This window comes from Coenobita brevimanus, chromosome 111 (genome assembly GCF_032717465.1).
Source record: "Coenobita brevimanus isolate Jiangsu-jjx chromosome 111, ASM3271746v2, whole genome shotgun sequence".
Classification (NCBI taxonomy): domain Eukaryota; kingdom Metazoa; phylum Arthropoda; class Malacostraca; order Decapoda; family Coenobitidae; genus Coenobita; species Coenobita brevimanus.
Window position 1 is genome coordinate 23,036,362 of NC_137064.1, and position 19,597 is coordinate 23,055,958.

Genomic DNA, 19,597 nt, shown 5'->3' on the forward strand with positions numbered 1-19,597 from the left:
CTTCTCAAAGCCTCAAACCCCATCTCTGGGGGAGGGTCAGAGGGGGTGGAAGCCTGGCGAGATGGGGTGATGGTAGCGGAAGACTGATGCGCTGGATCTGAGGGTGGTGATGGGGTGCAATGCAATGGCTCACTACATGGCGATGGAGTGCAATGCGATGACAGATGAGGTGGTGAGGGAGACAGCTTTGATGACTGGCAAGGTGGCGAGGGAGAATGCTGCAATGACTGACAAGATAGCAAGAGAGACAGATGTGGTGGCTCACTCATGACGAGGGGGACAGAGGCAGTGGCTGAAGTGGTGTCGGAGATCGAGGCTAGGACGTGGAAGGTAGTGATGGGGTGGCGAAGTGCTGCAGTGGAGACTCAGGTGATGAGGGAGACAGGGATCAGCTTGAGGTGAGGTTCAGCACTAGGGGCCGAGCACATCCTCGGCAGAAGAAGGACCTCAGTGTTTCTCTGCCGGTCGATGGCTGGAGAGATGCTCTGCTGGTCGAGGGCTGGGGAGATCCTCTGTGGGTCGCTGGCATGATGGGGGCCTGTTTGAAAACAGTGACTGCCTGGCCATCCTCTTCTTTTCCTCCAGCATCACCCTGTACATCTTCATCCCCTCCTCCAGCCAATCTTATGTGTCCCTGCTTTGTCCTTGGAGAGGGTCGTGAGTGCACATAAGCGCGATGACCTCATCAACCTTGGTCACCATCTCCTTCAGAATCTTCAAACTGAGGGCTCTCACCTCTGGGACGACCTTCTCCTCCTATGCCTCCTGGTGCGACCACTGAATCTCCACATTGAGGTGCTCTTCATTGCTGAGCTCCTCCCTGTGGCTTTCCAGGACCTCCTCCATGTCCTGCTCGTTGTTCTTCCCAAAGCCTGCCTCATGTGACAGTTGCACAATGTCCTGCTGCACCTGTTCTAACAGCGGTGCTTGCACGCCCTCGGGGTGGCCGGTGAAGGAGTGAATGCACTCCGGTCACAGCTTGCACCACACACCGTTCATGGTGGCCTGATTACTTTCCTCCATGTAGCCATAATGTTCTTCATGGCATGGCGTATGTCATATCCTTTCCAGAAGGACTGCACTGCCATCCTGTTATCGGCGTCACACACCCTCACCTACTGATGCATAGTGCGGCAGAGGTAGTACGCCTTGAACATCGTGATCATCCCCTGATCCATGGGTTGCAACAACAATGTGATGCTGGAGGGCAGGAACACCACTTCTATGTTGCAGTTAAATCCACTGATGATGACCCAAGACCAGCTACCCACACTCCAAAGAAGGCACCTCAAGGAACCCTAGAAGAAGCAGGTAGTCCTGAGCCAATGCCCAAGGACGATGAGTGAAAGTGACAAACAAAGTGAAATACACTGTACCGTAGTAGGTTTAACCCATTGCATGCCAGCTATTTTTAGCCCTATTGGTCACCCCTGTGCCACCCATTTTTTGACCTTTTTTTTTTTTGGCTAAAATGATAGAGTTTGATGTGAAAACAACGAATTTCACCATTAAAATACTCACCAAAGCTCAGAAATGGGTTTTATTGAGTCCTGCATACTCATATAAAGGTACTGTATGCCCGTTCTCTCACGCTCGCCACGTAGGTGAGAGAAAGCCATTTTCTAGTAGGGTAGACTCAGATATTTATGTTGGGAAGGTATAGCAATGTTCAGTACACTTTTCTGATAACTTATTACTTCAGCATCTGTCATGATTTGAGCGTCTTTCTCACTGTGAATGCATTGTCTTACACTTACTTGAAGATAGGTACTGTACAACCTAACTTCACTATGAACAGTCCTGGCACTTACAAGAAGGTAATTACAGCTTGACATCACTATGTACAGTTCTTACACTTACAAGAAAATATTTATAACTTAATTTCACTATGTATAGTCCCTTCACTTAAATGAAAATATTTACAACATGCCTTCACTATGTACAGCATTGGATGAGGCACACGGGCAGAGTAAGGCAGAGCGAGTGTGAGGGGGGGAAGTGAGTGGGTGTATGGCCTTGACTGCCTGAGGCATGATAGAGGAACAGTTAACATACATGCCTGCCAACTTTTACCTGCGAATCTTGAAAAATGTGGTCACACTGAATGTTTTAATATTAAACCGATTTAAAACGGCACTGGCACTGACAGCAGATTTTTGTTAGACCGTTTTAAAATGGCACTGGCATGTGGCAGGTTAAGGAATTTTCCACTGTAATACGTATTACGTTTTTGTGCTTTTACAATATGTGCATATTGTTATTATCCCTGGACTTACTCTCTCTAATTGGATTTACCTGCCTACAACAGCTGTTCTCAACACTATGCATTACTGGTGAGTTAAACAACTCATAACATCTCTTAATTTACCAATTACAGCTCTTGTCCTCGGTAATACATTATTAACCCCTTCTTTATCGAAAATGTGTTTTGATGTACCCATGTACATCGCCTGTAAACACCCATGAGACACTGGAACTGCTACCGTGGTAGGCTGCTACACCCTCTAATGAATGGCAGCTTATGGGCCTCAGGGTAGCCTAGTAAGGCTGTTTCTGAGGACCTCGTGTTAGCAACAGCTCTGTGTTTTGACAACAAAAACTGTGACGAAGTTCTGACGAATTTTGATATCATAAGATACATCATGACTAAGCTGTGGTGGCACCAATGGCTTGCTCACTCATCTGTGATGTAATGTCTTTTAGACCAATCATTATTTTATTTATACAGTAATCACTCCAATATCCGACATAATAGAGCCATAGGCAGGTCCAGATAGTGGTCCTGTCTGGATATTGGGCCTCAGCTTATGGACTTGTACTTATGGACCCTAACTCAGAGAAACACCTATACAACTCCCTCTGGACATGCATAGCACCTATTTAAGACCCAAATCACACCAATAAGGGACATAAATGACTGAAATCAATGAAAAAGAAGCATAAAATGAGGGTTTAGAAGTAGGTTCATACAATATTAAACATTCTGGTGACTGGATCCTGGACTGGTACCTATGGACCCTAACCTAGCCTAACTCAGAAAAACACCTTCCTACTGCACAAGCATAGCTCCAAACACCCTATTCACACCAATAAAGGACATTAAAGAGTGAAATGAGGTAAGTATAGTAGGGAAAAAAGTACAGTATAAAACATTCTGCCTACTTACAGCAAGTCCATGGCCACCTTGATGAATAACCGCCTCCTCTCGGACTCTGACAGTAAGAAGGATTTCCTGAAGCACTTCCAGTACACTGTTAATGAAGTCTTGCACTGAACTTAGTCAATCGCACTCAGAAGTCCATTCTCTTCACAGTGCGCACTCTTGTCTAACTAATGCTCCATTATAACTTACTAAGTGTTGCACTCTGCACTTTAACTTTTCCCATTCTTCTAATAATTTTCTAAAGCAAAAACAAACAAGTCTATTTACGTTAAATTTTGTTCCAAATGACTCTTTTCTCTCCCAACTGTAAATCCTTAACACAACACACTACACAACACTGTAAATTCCCGTGTGGTCTAGTGGAGAAGTTCTTGCTGTTTATTCACTGTCAGAGTCCGAGAGTATCACTGGCAGGTGACCTAGGGGTGCGTCGCTGGGTCGTGGTGATGGCGTACCCACTGCAGACAACTCTGAAGACAGCCGCAAACTCACGTCGAGCGGTGACTCCACCGTGGCTGATGTGCTGGGCTGTGGCTCGAAGCATGAGGGCCTGTCTTGGGGAAGCAACGGAGTGGAGCCAGGGCTGGGCACAGCGGGGGTCACGGGCCTGAAAAAACTGTCAATGGTTGATTGACGCAATGAGCGATGATTTTGGTGATTAATGATGCGCAGCCTGAAAGCACACACTTCCTCCACAAGTCCCAAGGGCCCCGTCTCCCTGTCGCAGTCCGGGTGTTCCAGGTAGTCAAGAACGAACTCTAGATGTTCCCGGAATGCGCTAAGTTTGGGGATGGCTGGAGTAGTGTCATGCTGAGAGGAGTCCGCATCATCGTCGCCTTCCTCATCGGAATCTTCAAGCTCGGTATTGACACCTGCAACCGAAGACGCGATCTCGATATCAGACAATGTCTGATACCCAGAATCGTCCTCGTCATCATCCAACCACTCACGAACATCGTCCACATCAACATCGTCGCCATGCGTACGTAGCCGTGCATGGAAGTCATCCACGTCAAACCCTAGAAAATCGTACTCCACATCCGTTCCGAGAAGCAGACGAGACAACCATTTTCCAGAGTCTTCACAGGGACTTCCTTCCATGCACTAGCCCAGTTGTACAGCGCTGACTTGATGTTGTAGCGGCGAAGGTTTTCCAAAGTCCGCTGGCCTTGCATGTCCCGTCCCTCCCTGCGCTCGTCCTCGTCCTCAAGAACAACCATCACCTCGTCCAGGACCTTCCTTCGGTACAGCCTCTTCTTTGCCACGATCACTCCTTGGTCCATTGGTTGGATGAGAGCAGTAGTATTAGGTGGCAGAAACATGCACCTAATGCACCCATTCTCAGCCATCAACTCCTTTTCGCACAGGTGAGCAGGTGCATTGTTGAGGAGAAGGAGGCCCTTTATCTGGTCGCGTGGGATTCCCAATTTCTCCGTCTGGTAACGGATGACCTCCTTGACGAAATGGCGGTGGAACTAGTCTTTGAAGATGTGGGCAGTGAACCAAGCCTTCAAGGAATGGTACCAGACGACAGGAAGGACATCCATCACCCCATGAAGACACCAAGGCTGCTTTGCACAGCCAACAATAACAGGCTTAAGCCGGTGCATGTCGTTAGCATTGGCACAACACAAAGCAGATATCTGTTGCTTGGAGAGCTTACGGCCAGGTACACTCTTCTCCGTCTCCTCTGCTAGAGTGTTTGTAGGCAAAGAGCAATAGAATAAACCAGTTTTGTCAGCACTGTAGACTTGACTGAGAGTGAGGCCCTCCCTGTCGATCATGCGCTTCACCTTGTGCCGAAACTCCTCTACTCCATCCTCGTTGGCGTCCAAAGCTTCGCCATGCGACTTATGGTTGGTAAGGCCATGTCGTAACTTGAACGTGAAGAGCCAACCCTCGGGGGGCGTCGTGAAGCCTTGCAAACTTCTCAGCAGCAGACTTCAGCTCTGTGCCACGCACCACCACACCAGCAGCACGTTGCTGTCGATACCAAATCAACGTGGAGCGGTCAACTTCAGCATACTTGGGAGTAAACATCATCATCTTCTCCACGTTGCGTTTGCTTTTCAACGAGAAGTCAGCCGTGTACTGCATGAGTTTGTCTTGGGATCTCTTGATATCAAACAAAGTAGATCGGGCCAGGTTGAATTCAAGAAGGATGCGTGAGGTTGACCATCCCGCATCCACCTTGTCCAGTGTCTCCCTCTTCTTCTCCAGAGTCAAAACCACTCTCTTCCTCTTCTCAGCCGGGGAGGCCATCATCACACACACTAATAAGAGGCACAAGAGCAGCAACAAAGTCTGCAGCAGGTAAGGCACCACCACAAAAGCGAGCACGTGGGCGGCCATGATGGCAAGTGTGCACACACAACGAGAGACGGGCAGTAAGTGGGGAGGATGCAAGGGCGCTCTAGCGGACGGTGGCGGAATGATGCACCAAAACACAGCTGGCCTGCGCTGCGCGCGCCAAGTTCGAACTACGGGCAGGAAAAAGTTGGATTTTTTTCAAATTTTTTGCAGTTTTTGGCCCATTTTGGGAATACTGGATCCCGGGACTAAAATATCCGGTAAGTGGGGATGTCCGGAAAGTGGGCATCCGGATTGTACGGGGATTACTGTATTCAACGTATGAGAACAGAATGATTCTATTATGATACTTGATTTTTTTTTTCTTTTAGACTGGCTGGCAAACTGAATCCCACAGACGAGTTCGAACACATAAACCAGATGACCGAAGTCTACACACAACAGTTCGTGTGCTTTTTTCTAGGTGCACTTCATTTTTCATGGCGTAAGCACTGCTTGCAGGTGCTGCTTCCATCGTTGTGATTATTTCCTGGTCCTATAGTCTTGTGGTAAAACGAAGATGACCTGAACGATGACGGTTCTCCATTGTGCCTTCCCTCCTGAAATCCTAATCCACCTTTCTATGGTCATGCCTGTGCCAAATGTTTAAGCTTTCTGTTCAGGATAATTTTCCCATAAATAAAGGAAGATCATGCCACCTCTCATATTCCTATTACAGTAATCACTCTAATATCCGGACACCCAATAACCGAACATCCCCACTACCCGGACATAATCGTCCTGGGATCCAACATTCCCAAAATGGTCCGAAAACCCAAAAAAATAAAAAAATAAAACAATTTTTTCCCGTCCATAATTTGAACTTGCCGCGCGCGCCGCAGGAGAGCATTGTTTTGGCGCATCATTCCTCCGACGTCCGATAGAGCGCCGCTGCATCCTCCCCACTTCCCGCCTGTCTCTCACCGCGAGTGCACACTCGTCGTAATGGCTGCCCAAGTGATCGCTTTTGTGGTGGTGCCCTACCTGCTGCAGGGCCTCCTGCTGCTCTCGGGCCTCCTTAGTGTGTGTCATGATGGCCCCGCTACCTGAGAAAAGGAAGAGAATGGTGTTGACTCTGGAGAAGAAGAGGGAGATATTGGAGAAAGTGGATGCGGGTTGGTCTTCTTCCCGCATTGTTCGCGAGTTCAACCTGGCCCGGTCTACTTTGTTCGATATCAAGAGGTCCCGAGACAAACTCATGCAGTACACGGCTGACTTCTCGTCGAAAAGCAAACGCAACGTGGAAAGGAAGGTTTGTTTACCCCCAAGTTTGCAGAAATCAACCGATCCACGTTGATTTGGTATCGACAACAATGTGCTGCTAGTGTGATGGTACGTGGAACGGAGCTGAAGGCTGCTTCTGAGAAGTTCGCCAGGCTTCACGACGCCCTAGACTTCAAGGCATCCGAGGGTTGGCTCCTCGCGTTCAAGTTGCGACATGGCCTTACCAACCGTAAAGCACATGGCGAAGCACTGGATGCTAACGAGGATGGAGTTGACGAGTTTCGGCACAAGGTGAAAGGCTTGATTGACAGGGAGGGCCTAACTCTCGGTCAAGTCTACAACGCTGACGAAACTGGCCTATTCTATAGCTTGCTGCCAACGAACACTCCAGCCGAGGAGACGGAGAAGCGTGTACCTGGCCGCAAGCTTTCCAAGGAACGGATATCTGCTTTGTGTTGTGCCAGTGCTAACGGCATGCACCGGCTTAAGCCCGTTGTTGTTGGCCGCACAAAGCAGCCTCGGTGCCTTTGTGGGGTGATGGATGTCCTTCCTGTCGTCTGGTACCATTCTTTGAAGGCATGGTTCACAGCTGTGATCTTCAAAGACTGGTTTCACCGTCACTTCGTCAAGGAGGTCATCCATTACCAGATGAAGACACTGGGAATCCCGCGCGACCAGGTAAAGGCTCTCCTTCTACTCGACAATGCACCTGCCCACCCGTGCAACAAGGACTTGGTTGCTGAAAATGGCCGTATTAGGTACATGTTTCTGCCACCTAATACGACTGCTCTCATCCAACCAATGGACCAAGGAGTGATCATGGCAACAAAGCGCCTATACCGTCGGAAGTTCCTGAACGAGGTGATGGTTGTTCTCGAGGACGAGGACGAGCACAGGGAGGGACAGGTGGTTGGATGACGATGAGGGCGATCCTGGGTATCAGACGTTGTCTGATATCGAGATCGCGTCTTCGGTTGCAGGTGTCAGTACCGAACTTGAAGATTCCGATGCTGAAGGCGACGATGATGCGGACTCCTCTCAGCAGGACACTACTCCAGCCATCCCCAAGCTGAGCACACTCTGGGAACATCTAGAGTTCGTCCTAGACTACCTGGAACACCCGGACTGCGACAGGAAGATGTGGCCCTTGGGACTCGTGGAGGAAGTGCGTGCTTTCAGGCAGCGCATCCTCAATCGTCAGAATCGTCGGTCATTGCGTCAATCAACCATTGACAGTTTTTTCATGCCCGTGACCCCCGCTGTGCCCAGCCCTGGTTCCACTCCGATGCCTCCCCAAAACAGGCCCTCATGCTCCGAGCCACAGCCCAGCACATCAGCCACGGTGGAGTCACCGCTCGACATGAGTTTGCGGCTGTCTTCAGAGTCCTCTGCAGTGGGTACGCCATCACCACAACCCAGCGATGCACCCCTAGGTCGCCTGCCAGTGATACTCTCGGACTCTGACAGTGAATAAACAGCAATAACTTCTCCACTAGACCACACGGGAATTTTTGAGTGTTGTGCAGTGAAAAAAACAGTGTGTTGTGTTAAGGATTTAAAGTTGTGAGAGAAAAGACTAGAAAAAAAATGTAACGTAAATAGACTTGTTTGTTTTGGCTTTGGAAAATTAAAAAAAAATGGGAAAAGTTAAAGTGCAACACTAAGTTACAATGGAGCATTATTTAGACAAAAGTGCACACTGTGAAGAGAACGGACTTCTGTGTGTTATTGATCAAGTTCAGTGCAAGACTTCAGGAACAGTGTACTGCAAGTGCTTCAGGAAATCGTTCTTACTGTCAGAGTCCGAGAGGAGGCAGTTATTCATCGAGGTGGCCAGGGACTTGCTGTAAGTAGCCAGAATGTTTCATACTGTACTTTTTTCCCTACTATACTTACCTCATTTCACTCTTTAATGTCCTTTATTGGTGTGAATAGGGTGTTAGTAGCTATGCATGTGCAGTAGGAATGTGTTTTTCTGAGTTAGGCTAGGTTAGGGTCCATAAGTACCAGCTGATGCTGATGCTGAAGTACCAGAATGTTTATTAATGTATGAACATACTTCTAAACCCTCATTTTATGTTTCTTTTGCATTTATTTCAGTCATTTATGTGCCTTATTGGTGTGATTTGGGTCTTAAATAGGTGCTATGCATGTCCAGAGGGAGTTGTATAGGTGTTTCTCTGAGTTAGGGTCCATAAGTACAAGTCCATAAGCTGGGGCCCAATAACCGGACCTACCTATGGCTCTATTACGTCGGATATTGGAGTGATTACTGTAGTTGGATGCATGTTGCTTGACCTCCCCATACCATGGTATAGTAGGTCTGCTAGACGTTTTGTGGTGAGATGTAAGATCAAATGTCAGGTGATCATCGCCTAACCGTTGGCATTTCATCTCTCAGACGAAGTTTGGAATCAGCAATTTTTGCGAGTCAATGTTAAGGCTTCGGAATTTCATGGGTTCACTCATACCATCATCCCATCAGCAGCAGATATGAAGCTTGACGAAGTCAGGCTAGCCAACCACGAACATGTAACTGTGGTAGAGCTTTTATAATGTTTCAAGTGTTGCACTTAATCTTCGGACAAAACCGCAACACGACTTTTGTCTTTGATTGTACATCGTACACCACTTACTCCTGTTGTTTAACACTGCTTGCACGTCATTTACATCCACAGCCTCACCTGTGTCACAAAGGCGAGTGTGGAAGCCATCCATGTCCAAACCCAGAATGTCGTGTCTGCTCTCGTGTCCCTGAAGGAGATGAGACCAACCACTTTCAAGAGTTTTCACAGAGACTTCCTTCCATGCACTCGTTCAGTTGCAAACTACAGAACTGAGGTTGTAGCGCCACAGGTTTTCCAGTGTCCTCTGCCCTTAAGTGTCCAGCCCCTTACTCTGTTTGTCTTTGTCCTCAAGAACAACCATCACCTTGTCCAGGAACCTCTGTCGGGACAGCTTCGTGGCCATGGTAACACCCTGATCAGAGCAGTGGTATTAGATGGCAAAAACATGCACCTAAAGTGACCGTCACTCGCAACCAATTCTTTCTCAGAGGGATGCACGGGGGCATTATCCAGAAGAAGAGCCTTAACTTGGTCACGAGAGATTCCAAGTTCCTCTATTTGATAATAGATGACCGCCTTGACAAAATGCCTGTGGACACAAAATGTGATCTTTGAGGTAAACCAGGCCTTTACAGAATAGTACCACACGACAGGAAGGATATCCATTAGCCCATGAAGGCAACAGGGATGTTTTGCCCAACCAACAATAAAGGAATTCAGCTGGTGCGTCCCATGAGCACAGACAATGCAGATACCCACTGCTTGGACAACTTGTGGCCAGGCATCTCATCTACCTGCGTCTTTGTGGGCACTGAGCAGTAGAAGAGGCCAGTTTTGTCAGCATTATTGACTTAACTGAGAGCGAGGCCCTTCCTCTCAATCAAGCCTAACAAATTCTGGCGAAATTCCTCCACTCCCTCCTCACTAGCATTCAAAGCTTCACCACTGATCTTACAATTTGTAAGGCCATGTCGAAGCTTGAACATGAACAACCAACCTTCGGATGCCCTGAAGTCTGGGACGTTGTGAAGGTGGGCGAACCTCTCGGCACTGGCCTTCAACTTGGTGTTTTGCATTAGCACACCTGCAGGCCGTTGTTGGCCGTACCAGATCAACAACGAACAGCACAGTGTTGTTCAGCATGCCAGAGCAAGTTCACAGCCTTCGTTTGGTACTGCATTTATCCTTCTCGCAATAGTCTGCTGTGTACTGGGTCTGTCACGGGCTTTCCCGATGTGTAGGGTTGAGCAGGCCAGGTCGTACTCCTTTAAGATGCCGGAAGTGGACCATCTTGCATCAATGTTACTCAGGATCTCCTGCTTATTCTCCCGATCAGCACTACCCTCTTCTTTTTCCCTGGTGGGGGGGCCATCATCACACATCCTAGAAAGAGGAATGCATAGAATAGCAAGGCCTGAAGCAGGTACAGAACCACCACAAAAGCCACCACGTGCACCGCCACGGCAACTGTCTGGAAGGAGCTGTTTGCAACACAATCATTGCACGGGAAATGAGATCAAGTGAGGGGGTCTCTTGCAGATATTCGGTAAACTACCCATCCAGACACGGTGGTGCCACCAGGCTATTTCCTACCCATCCTGGAGGAAATTTTTGCATGACCACAATTGCAGCCCAGACGTATTTTGTCCGGATATTATGGAAGAATATACGAATGATGGTTTTGAAAGTCAGATCACAATGTCCAGTTAATGGATCGTCCGGGTAATAAAGGGATTACTGTATCTATCCGACAGAGTCAGTTCAAATGCTATCACGTTAAAAAGAGGTGCCAAATCCCTGGTCATACACTTCTCCGCACAAAATTCATCCAGCTAGCTCGATCTCGTCAGTTCCTTAGCCTCACCAATTTCCATACCTCTCTTCCTCACACACTCATTCACCACATCTCTCCACCTTCTTGGCTTACCTTGCCTCCTCTCTCCTTCAAATTTGCTCAGGAAAATAATAAGAATGATATATCATGAAGGGACTAAATATGTAAGATTATGGAACCTGGATGGATTGCCCTTCAGCAGGCAGCAGATGTCAGACAAAGACATACCTGCCTAGCATACTCTGGCATGGGTGGCTTGGAGTAGATGGCCTTGAATGGTTGTAATATCTCAGTGCCTCCCATGTCTGCCTCCATTCTTTCTTGCAGATGACATGCCGCCTTCAGGGTCTCCTCTGAGTATTGGCGACTGCCCCTGTGAATGTGGACAGCCAAGTCAAAATTATGGTTACTGTACCTCTCCTACTTTACCTGGTCCCCAATATGACTTGATGGCCATGGTTGCCTGTACAATCATGAACCAATTCATTTACACCTGCTTCAATCAGCCTTTATGTCTTCATCAATTCCTCAGCTCTTGCTCGCAGTAAGCAGAAATACTGTAACTCTATTCACGAGTGAAGTAAGAGAAAAAAAGTGGCTAGAGCTTGCATATCAGCCATTTCACTAGAATTAATCTCCAGTACAATACCACATGGCTTCATTTATTTTTTCATGCATTCAACTGTTTAACCCCTAAAAATCGGTCATCATCAATCGATGTGTTTACAAGGTATGTTCAGTCCGATTTAGTAGAAGCCATAAAAAACTGAGGAGAGGTTGTCATGCCTCGCTGATGACGAAATGGAAGCTAGCAAATGGGACCAACAATACATGGTGATGTCTGGCATGACTGGTCCCCGTAAATGTGGTGGGAGGCCCCCCCTCCTTGGCTATCTCTCCACTTCTCTTTGTCCTACTGGATCCTCCTCTCACTGTCTCCTCCCACCTAAATCTCTCCCACACCCCCTCTATACCACTGTCAGGATGTGTAGCAGGCATATTCCCTCCCTACTGAGGCCTCCTCACCCCCCTCCACCTCCCAGGGCCCCCCCCCACACCCTCTCCACCTAGTTCTGCCCAACTGGTTCCTCATCTGACTGTCACCTCCCACCCAAATTGCCCCCAGACTCTCCCTCCTCTATGGTTGGTGTGTGTAGGCAGGCTTTGTTTCCCTACTGATGCCCCCCCTACATCCCTTCCTCCTACCTACCCTCCCTCTCTTCACAATGATGCATCACGGCACTGTGCCAAACACCACACCATTGCATCATTGACTTAAAGCTATTACCCTCAACCTGTTTTGTGCAATGGAATGTACACTGTATCCGTTATTAGTTATTTATGTAAGGTCATTAGCCAAAGAATATTAGTTTCTTTGTATGATTTACTCATTTTCTATCATTTTCAATGGGAAACTTTTGTGATTGTATGGTGCCTGTAACTTATAATTTTTTTTTTTTTCATCCATCCATCCACCCATCATCCAATCCTACATTGCCCCATGAGGAGCGTAGGAGCCCGGGGCTAGGCAGTTGGTCTCGACATTTAAGATGAGAGTGACCAGCCTCACTCATCCCTGAGTGGCATACATGAGCAATCAACCCCAACCATCCCTTGGATATAAACCTTCACCGACTCAATCCGACTGGAGCGCAATAATTACCCACTAAACCACCAGATGCCAAAATTTGGTTATGTGGTTACCACTCAGCGTAGTAAATGGTTTCCTGGTGTACAGGAAACCATTTGGCTTGTCACTCCGTGTAGAGTCACCCACAGGCAGAAGGAAAAAGAAAGAATGAAGGAAACAGAAGAGGGAGTGTAAAGTCACCCACAGGCAGAAGGACAAGGAAAGAATGAAGGAAAGAAAGATTATTTCTGCTGTTCGACGATTTACATACATCAGTATAGTTTTTTAGCATTTTGCATAACACATACATGTATTTTATTGTATTATTTACATGCAGAATCTAATATTTTTTCATGACAAGCCTAGGGTTCGAGGTGTGAAATACCCTTATTTATTCTGGCTGGGGGGATGGCAGTAGAATTATTTTTTCTTCAGTTATTTCATTATTTATACAGTATTATCATAATGTTTTTTCCTCATTTATACATTTCAGTATAGGCCTATGAATAAATATTTGTCTTATTGAACGATTTACTTATGAGGTGAATTGATGTTCTTTTATCTTCCACGCAAAAGTAATATTATTTTTTACCCCTTTCTATATGCATGCTCATACAGCTTGTTTCATGCCTAGGCACATGATACATATTGATCTCAGTAATTTTTGTAAGGTTATGTGGCAAAAAATAGGTCTACAGTAATCCCCGTACTATCTAGACGCCCACTTTCCAGACACCCCACTTACCGGACATTTTGGTCCCAGGATTCAGTTTTCCCCAAATTGCCCAAAAATCGCAAAAAAAAATTGCAAAAAATCCTAATTTTTCCCCCCGTAATTTGAACTCGTAATTTGAACTCGGCACGCGCGGAGCGGACCAGCTGTGTTTTGGTGCATAGTTCTGCCGCCGTCCACTAGAGCGCCCGTGCATCCTCCCCACTTACTGCCTGTCTTCTGTTGTGAGTGCATGCTCGTCATCATGGCCACCCAAGTGCTCACATTTGTGGTGGTGCCCTACCTGCCGCAGGCTCTCCTACCTCTTGTTAGTGTGTGTGATGATGGCCCCGCCAGCTGAGAAGAGGAAGAGAGTGGTTTTGACTCTGGAGAAGAAGAGGGAGATATTGGACAAGGTGGACGCGGGATGGTCAACCTCACGCATACTTCGTGAATTCAGCCTGGCCTGATCTACCTTGTTTGATATCAGGAGATCCCAGGACAAACTCATGCAGTACACGGCTGACTTCTCATTGAAAAGCAAACCAACGTCGAGAAGATGATGATGTTTACTCACCGGTATTCTGAAGTCGATTGTTCCACGTTGATTTGGTATCGACAGCAACGTGCTGCTGGTGTGCTGGTGCGTGGCACGGAGCTGAAGGCTGCTGCTGAGAAGCTTGCAAGGCTTCATGACGCCCCAGACTTCAAGGCATCCGAGGGTTGGCTCTTCATGTTCAAGTTACGACATGGCCTTACCAACCGTAAGTCTCATGGCGAAGCTTTGGACGCCAACGAAGATGGAATAGAGGAGTTTTGGCACAAGGTGAAGGGCTTGATCGACAGGGAGGGCCTCACTCTCGGTCAAGTCTACAACGCTGATGAAACTGGTTTATTATATTGCTCTTTGCCAACGAACACTCCAGCCTAGGAGACAGAGAAGTGTGTACCTGACCGCAAGCTTTCCAAGCAACAGATATCTGCTTTGTGTCGTGCCAATGCTAATGGCATACATGGCTTAAGTCCGTTATTGTCGGCCGTGCAAAGCGGCCTCAGTGTCTTCGTGGAGTGATGGATGTCCTTCCTGTCATTTGGTACCATTCTTTGAAGGCATGGTTCACTGCCCAGATCTTCAAAGGCTGATTCCACTGCCAAAGACGAAGACACTGGGAATCCCGCGCGACCAGGTAAAGGCCCTCCTTCTCCTCGATAATGCACCTGACACCTCGTGCGACAAGGACTTGGTGGCTGAGAATGGGCACATTAGGTGCATGTTTCTGCCACCTAATACTACTGCTCTCATCCAACCAATGGACCAAGGAGTGATCGTGGCAACGAAGAGGCTGTACCGAAGGAAGTTCCTGGACGAGGTGATGGTTGTTCTCGAGGACAAGGACAAGTGCAGGGAGGGACGGGACATGCGAGGCCAGCAGACTTTGGAAAACCTTCGCCGCCACAACATCAAATCTGCAATCTACGACTGGGCCAGTGCATGGAAGGAAGTCCCAGTCAAGACTTTAGAAAATGGTTGGTCTCGTCTGCTTCTCGGAATGGATGTGGAGCACGATTTCCTATGTTTTGACGTGGATGACTTCCATGCACGTCTACATGTGCATGGGAACGACGTTGATGTGGACGAAGTGTGTGAGTGGTTGGATGATGACGAGGGTGATCCTGGGTATCAGACGATGTCTGATATTGAGATCGCATCTTCAGTTGCAGGTGTCAGTACCCAGCTTGAAGATTCCGACGAGGACGGCGACGATGATGCGGACTCCTCTCAGCGTGACACTACTCCAGCCATCCCCAAGCTGAGAGCACTCCAGGAACACCTAGAGTTCGTTCTGGACTACCAGGAACACCCAGACTGCGACAGGGAGATGGGGCCTTTGGGACTTGTGGAGGAAGTGCACGCTTTCAGGCTGCGCATCATTAATCACCAAAATCGTCGTTCCTTGCTTCAATCGACCATTGACAGCTTTTTCAGACCCGTGACCCCTGCTGTGCCCAGCCCTGGCTCCACACCATTGCCTCCCCAAGACAGGCCCTCATCCTTCGAGCCACAGCCCAGCACATCAGGCACGGTGGAGTCACCACTCGACGTGAGTTTCCGCCTGTCTTCAGAGTCATCTGCAGTGGGTACTCCATCACCACGACCCAGCGATGCACCCCTAGGTCACCTGCAACAGCTACTTTCAGTCTCTGACAATGATCAAACGCCTAGAACTTCTCCACTAGACCACACCGGTATTTACAGTGTTGTACAGTGAAAAAAAGCAGTGCATAGTGTTAAAAAAATAGAATTCTGAGTGAAAAGACAAAGATTTAATAGACTTTCAATGTAACGTAAATTAACTAGTGTTATGTTTAGAAAATGGATTTATGAGTGCAAAGACTTTAAGTGCAGAGTGCAACACTTATTTCATTAAGGTAGAATGGAGCGCAAGTAAGACTAGAGTGCGCAGTGTTAAGAGAATGGAATTCTGAGTGCAAATGGCTAAGTTCAGTGCAAGACTTCATGTACAGTGTACTGCAAGTGCTTCAGGAACTCCTTCTTACAGTCAGAGTCTGAGAGGAGGCGGGTTATTCATCAAGATGGCCAGGGACTTGCTGTAAGTACCCAGAATGTTTCATATTGTACTGTATTTTCCATACTGTACTTTCCTCTAACACCTCATTTCACTCTTTTATGTCCCTTATTGGTGTGAATAGGGTCTTAGGTGCTATGCATGTGCAGCAGGGAGATGTTTTTCTGAGTTAGGCTAGGTTAGGCTCCATAACTACCAGTCCGGGAGCCAGGGACTTGTTGTAAGTGCCCAGAATGTTTAATATTGTATAAACTCACCTCTAAAACCTCATTTTATTGTTCTTTTGCTTTTATTTCAGTCTTTTATGTCCCTTACTGGTGTGATTTGGGTCTTAAATAGGTGCTATGCATGTCCAGAGGGAGTTGTATAGGTGTTTTTCTGACTTAGGGTCTATAAGTTCAAGTCCAGGAGGCTGGGGCCCACTATCCTGACGGGACCACTTTCCGGACATGCCTTTGGCTCTGTTGCATCGGATAGTGGAGGGATTTCTGTACTCTAGTGAATTTTGTTTTACAATACTTAAATAATGTCGTGGGTCATAGTTATCAACTTGATTAGCTAATTTACAGTTAATAAAGATAGAGAACTGACTTTCGAACACCTATTAAGCTACCTGAATTGTAAAGTTGATAAAGTTGGCATAAAGATAAAAGATGAGAAATGCTTCATCAATACTAAATATAAACAGCAGTCAGAAAGATTTAATAATTATGTTGATTAGTTTCGGTAAGTTACAAAAAATTATATGCTGGCATCCACAGGCTGGTCACCTGGAACAAATGGCAACTCAAGTCAGTGCTACCAATCGATCGTTTGACAAAAAGCAGACCGCTCCAAAACTATAGTCATTCAGCAGGTATTTTCACCAAATTTCACGACACGACTTTTGTCTTTGATTGTACTGTATTGTTCTTTTACACTGGCTTTCAGAGTTAGGTTATGTACTAATGGGGGCCAGGGACGAAGTCCATTATTCAGATGGAGCCATTACCTGGACATGCATTTGGCTCTATTACATCAGATAATCAAGGGATTACTGTATGTGTGAAGCTACAGAATGAGTTGAAAAGCTTTTGGCCTATCAGATGGAGCCAGGATCCTTGTGCTTGAATGATGAGTGAATGGAAGCATGGCCCATCGAACTAGGCAAACTTTGGCTCTCTGGATGCTGCTATTCCTCACCCTGCCCCAGGGTGGGAAAGGAGGTTTGGATGATAATGATGATGATTATTTTTCTCTTTGCTTATTGTTCATAATATATTTCTGTCCTCTTTCACAAGAACTCCTCCCTTGCATCCTATTCAACAACTTCTTTGTCTTCTTCTTCAACTGGCCATTCAGTCTGCATATCCCACCAAGCTCTACCCTTCTAACCAGTCAGTACCCTTTCAACACTATATCCAGCTTTGTCATTACTAATGAAATACTCTCTCTATGCACTCAAATTTTTCAGATCACTATGCATCAAGCTCATTGCCCTTAGCTCCTTCATTACCTGGCTGATGTGCCAGTGCCTAGTTTCTCAGTCTCTCCACTTCAGTCCTTCATTCTCAGTATGAATACAGTCTATCCCCAACTTGCGAAAGTAACTGCGAAAGTAATTGTTGCCTGAAGGTTTTTCGTGAGTCTTATTTTTAAGTCCGTATTTTTTTCTTGCAGACACATTATATCATTCATCAAGATGAACTCACTCTTGAATATTGCATTCCCTCATCACACAATTTGCACTAGAGGTATAATGACCACCCTGTACCTCCCCTGCCGCTATCTCTTTGTCTGAAACCATCTCACCATCTGCCACACGTACCAGTCCAACCCAACCCTAATCCCATAATTACTAAAGACACAAGGTTTTTCCCTCTATGCGGGATGATGAGATAGTGGTTTTGGGAGGGGACTTAAATGGTCATGTAGGTTAAGCAGCACAAGGTTATGAAGGAGTACATGGGGGATGCACATATGGTATAAGGAATACAGAAGAGGAAAGGATACTCGAGTTTGGGGAGGCAACGGACATGATTGTGTGTAATACACATTTTAGGAAAGGAGAGAGTAGGTCAATTCCATATGAGTCTGGGGGAAATAGCAGTCAGATAGATTATTTTCTGGTTAGGAGGGCTGATAGGAGGTTAGTGAGGGATGTTAAAGATATACACTAGGAAGTGAGTAGTGTGTGCAGCAGCACAAACTAATGATTTGTGACATGGTGCTTAAAGAACGAGTGATGAAAAAGAGGACTTATGAGCCTAGGAGGAAAATATGGAAGCTGGAAAACCAAGTAGTAAGGGATGCCTTCTATAGCAAGATGAGAAGAGTGGTAGTTGAACAGGGAGCCATAAACAGAGGCGTTAATGAAAAGTACAGAACCCTCAAGAACAGTCTCTCGAGAGTTACTGATGTAATATGTGGTTGGACAAGAGGCCCACCAAGACATAAAGTAACTTGGTGGTGGGATGAGGGTGTAGAAGCTGCAGTTAAGGAGAAAAGAAGGCTTTTCCGAGAATGGAAGTAGGGTGGTAGCAAGGAGGAATACTTGGCTGCCAAGTGTAGGGCTAGAAGAGAGGTATACAGGGCGAAGTCTGAGTCACAGAGACTTTTACTTGATAACCTAAATCATGGGGATAGGAAAAATATGATATTTAAGGTGGCAAATCAGATGAGGAGGGATAATTGGGATATTACAGGTGAGCAGTGTGTGAAGAATGATGAAGGACAGGTAGTGGTGAACAATGAGGATATTAAAGATGCACGGAGAGAGCATTATAGCTGGTTGTTGAATGACGAATTTGCCTGGGACAGGGAAGGCTTGGAGTCATCAGATTCAGTGTTTGGGCCTTGGCCTTTGATTGATGCTGCTACTGTGAGTGAGGCAATAGGCAGGATGAAGGTGGGGAAGGCAGCAGGTGTGTTGGGGTTGACTGCTGAAATGTTGAAGGCCTCAGGAGATATAGGGGTGAGGTTAGTCACTGACCTGATAAATATGATTATTTATGAGTGTTGTCCCAGATGATTGGCTGAAGAGTGTAATTGTAAATGGGTATAAAGGGAAGGATGATGCTCTGGAAAGAGGAAATTATAGAGGTATAAAGCCTTTAGATCAGATAATGAAGGTAATGGAGAGAGTTTTAGAAAGTTTGATTAGAAAAAGAGTGAATATTGATGAGATGCAGTTTGGGTTTATGCCAGGAAGGGGGACCACTGATGCCATATTCATTGTTCGACAGCTTCAGGAAAAATATATTGGTAAGAAAAGGGATCTGTACTTTGTTTTTGTTGATTTAGAAAAGGCTTTGACATTGTCCCTAGAGAGGTGGTGAAGTGGGCAATGAGAAAGCTTGGCTCGGTGGAGTGGCTGGTTAGGGTGGTTATGGCTATGTATGTGGGTGCTCGCACCCAGGTAAGAGTGAATGGAAACTTGAGTGATGAGTTTTCCATGAACGTTGGTGTGCAACAGGGGTCAGTTTTGAGTCCTATGTTCATGGTACTTGAAGCCCCCTCACGTGACTTCAGGAACAGACTCCCGTGGGAGG

General features: G+C 46.7%; 1 protein-coding gene across 1 annotated transcript in view; it reads right to left on the reverse strand.

The window, feature by feature from the left end:
* Nucleotides 1–19,597, reverse strand: part of LOC145417842 (von Willebrand factor A domain-containing protein 5A-like) — a 756,527-nt gene that overhangs the window by 327,349 nt on the left and 409,581 nt on the right. Inside the window, exon 9 of the mRNA XM_080286463.1 lies at nucleotides 11,366–11,510. Within this exon, the coding sequence (XP_080142589.1) occupies nucleotides 11,366–11,510 (145 nt within the window). The remainder of the gene's footprint in view (nucleotides 1–11,365; nucleotides 11,511–19,597) is intronic.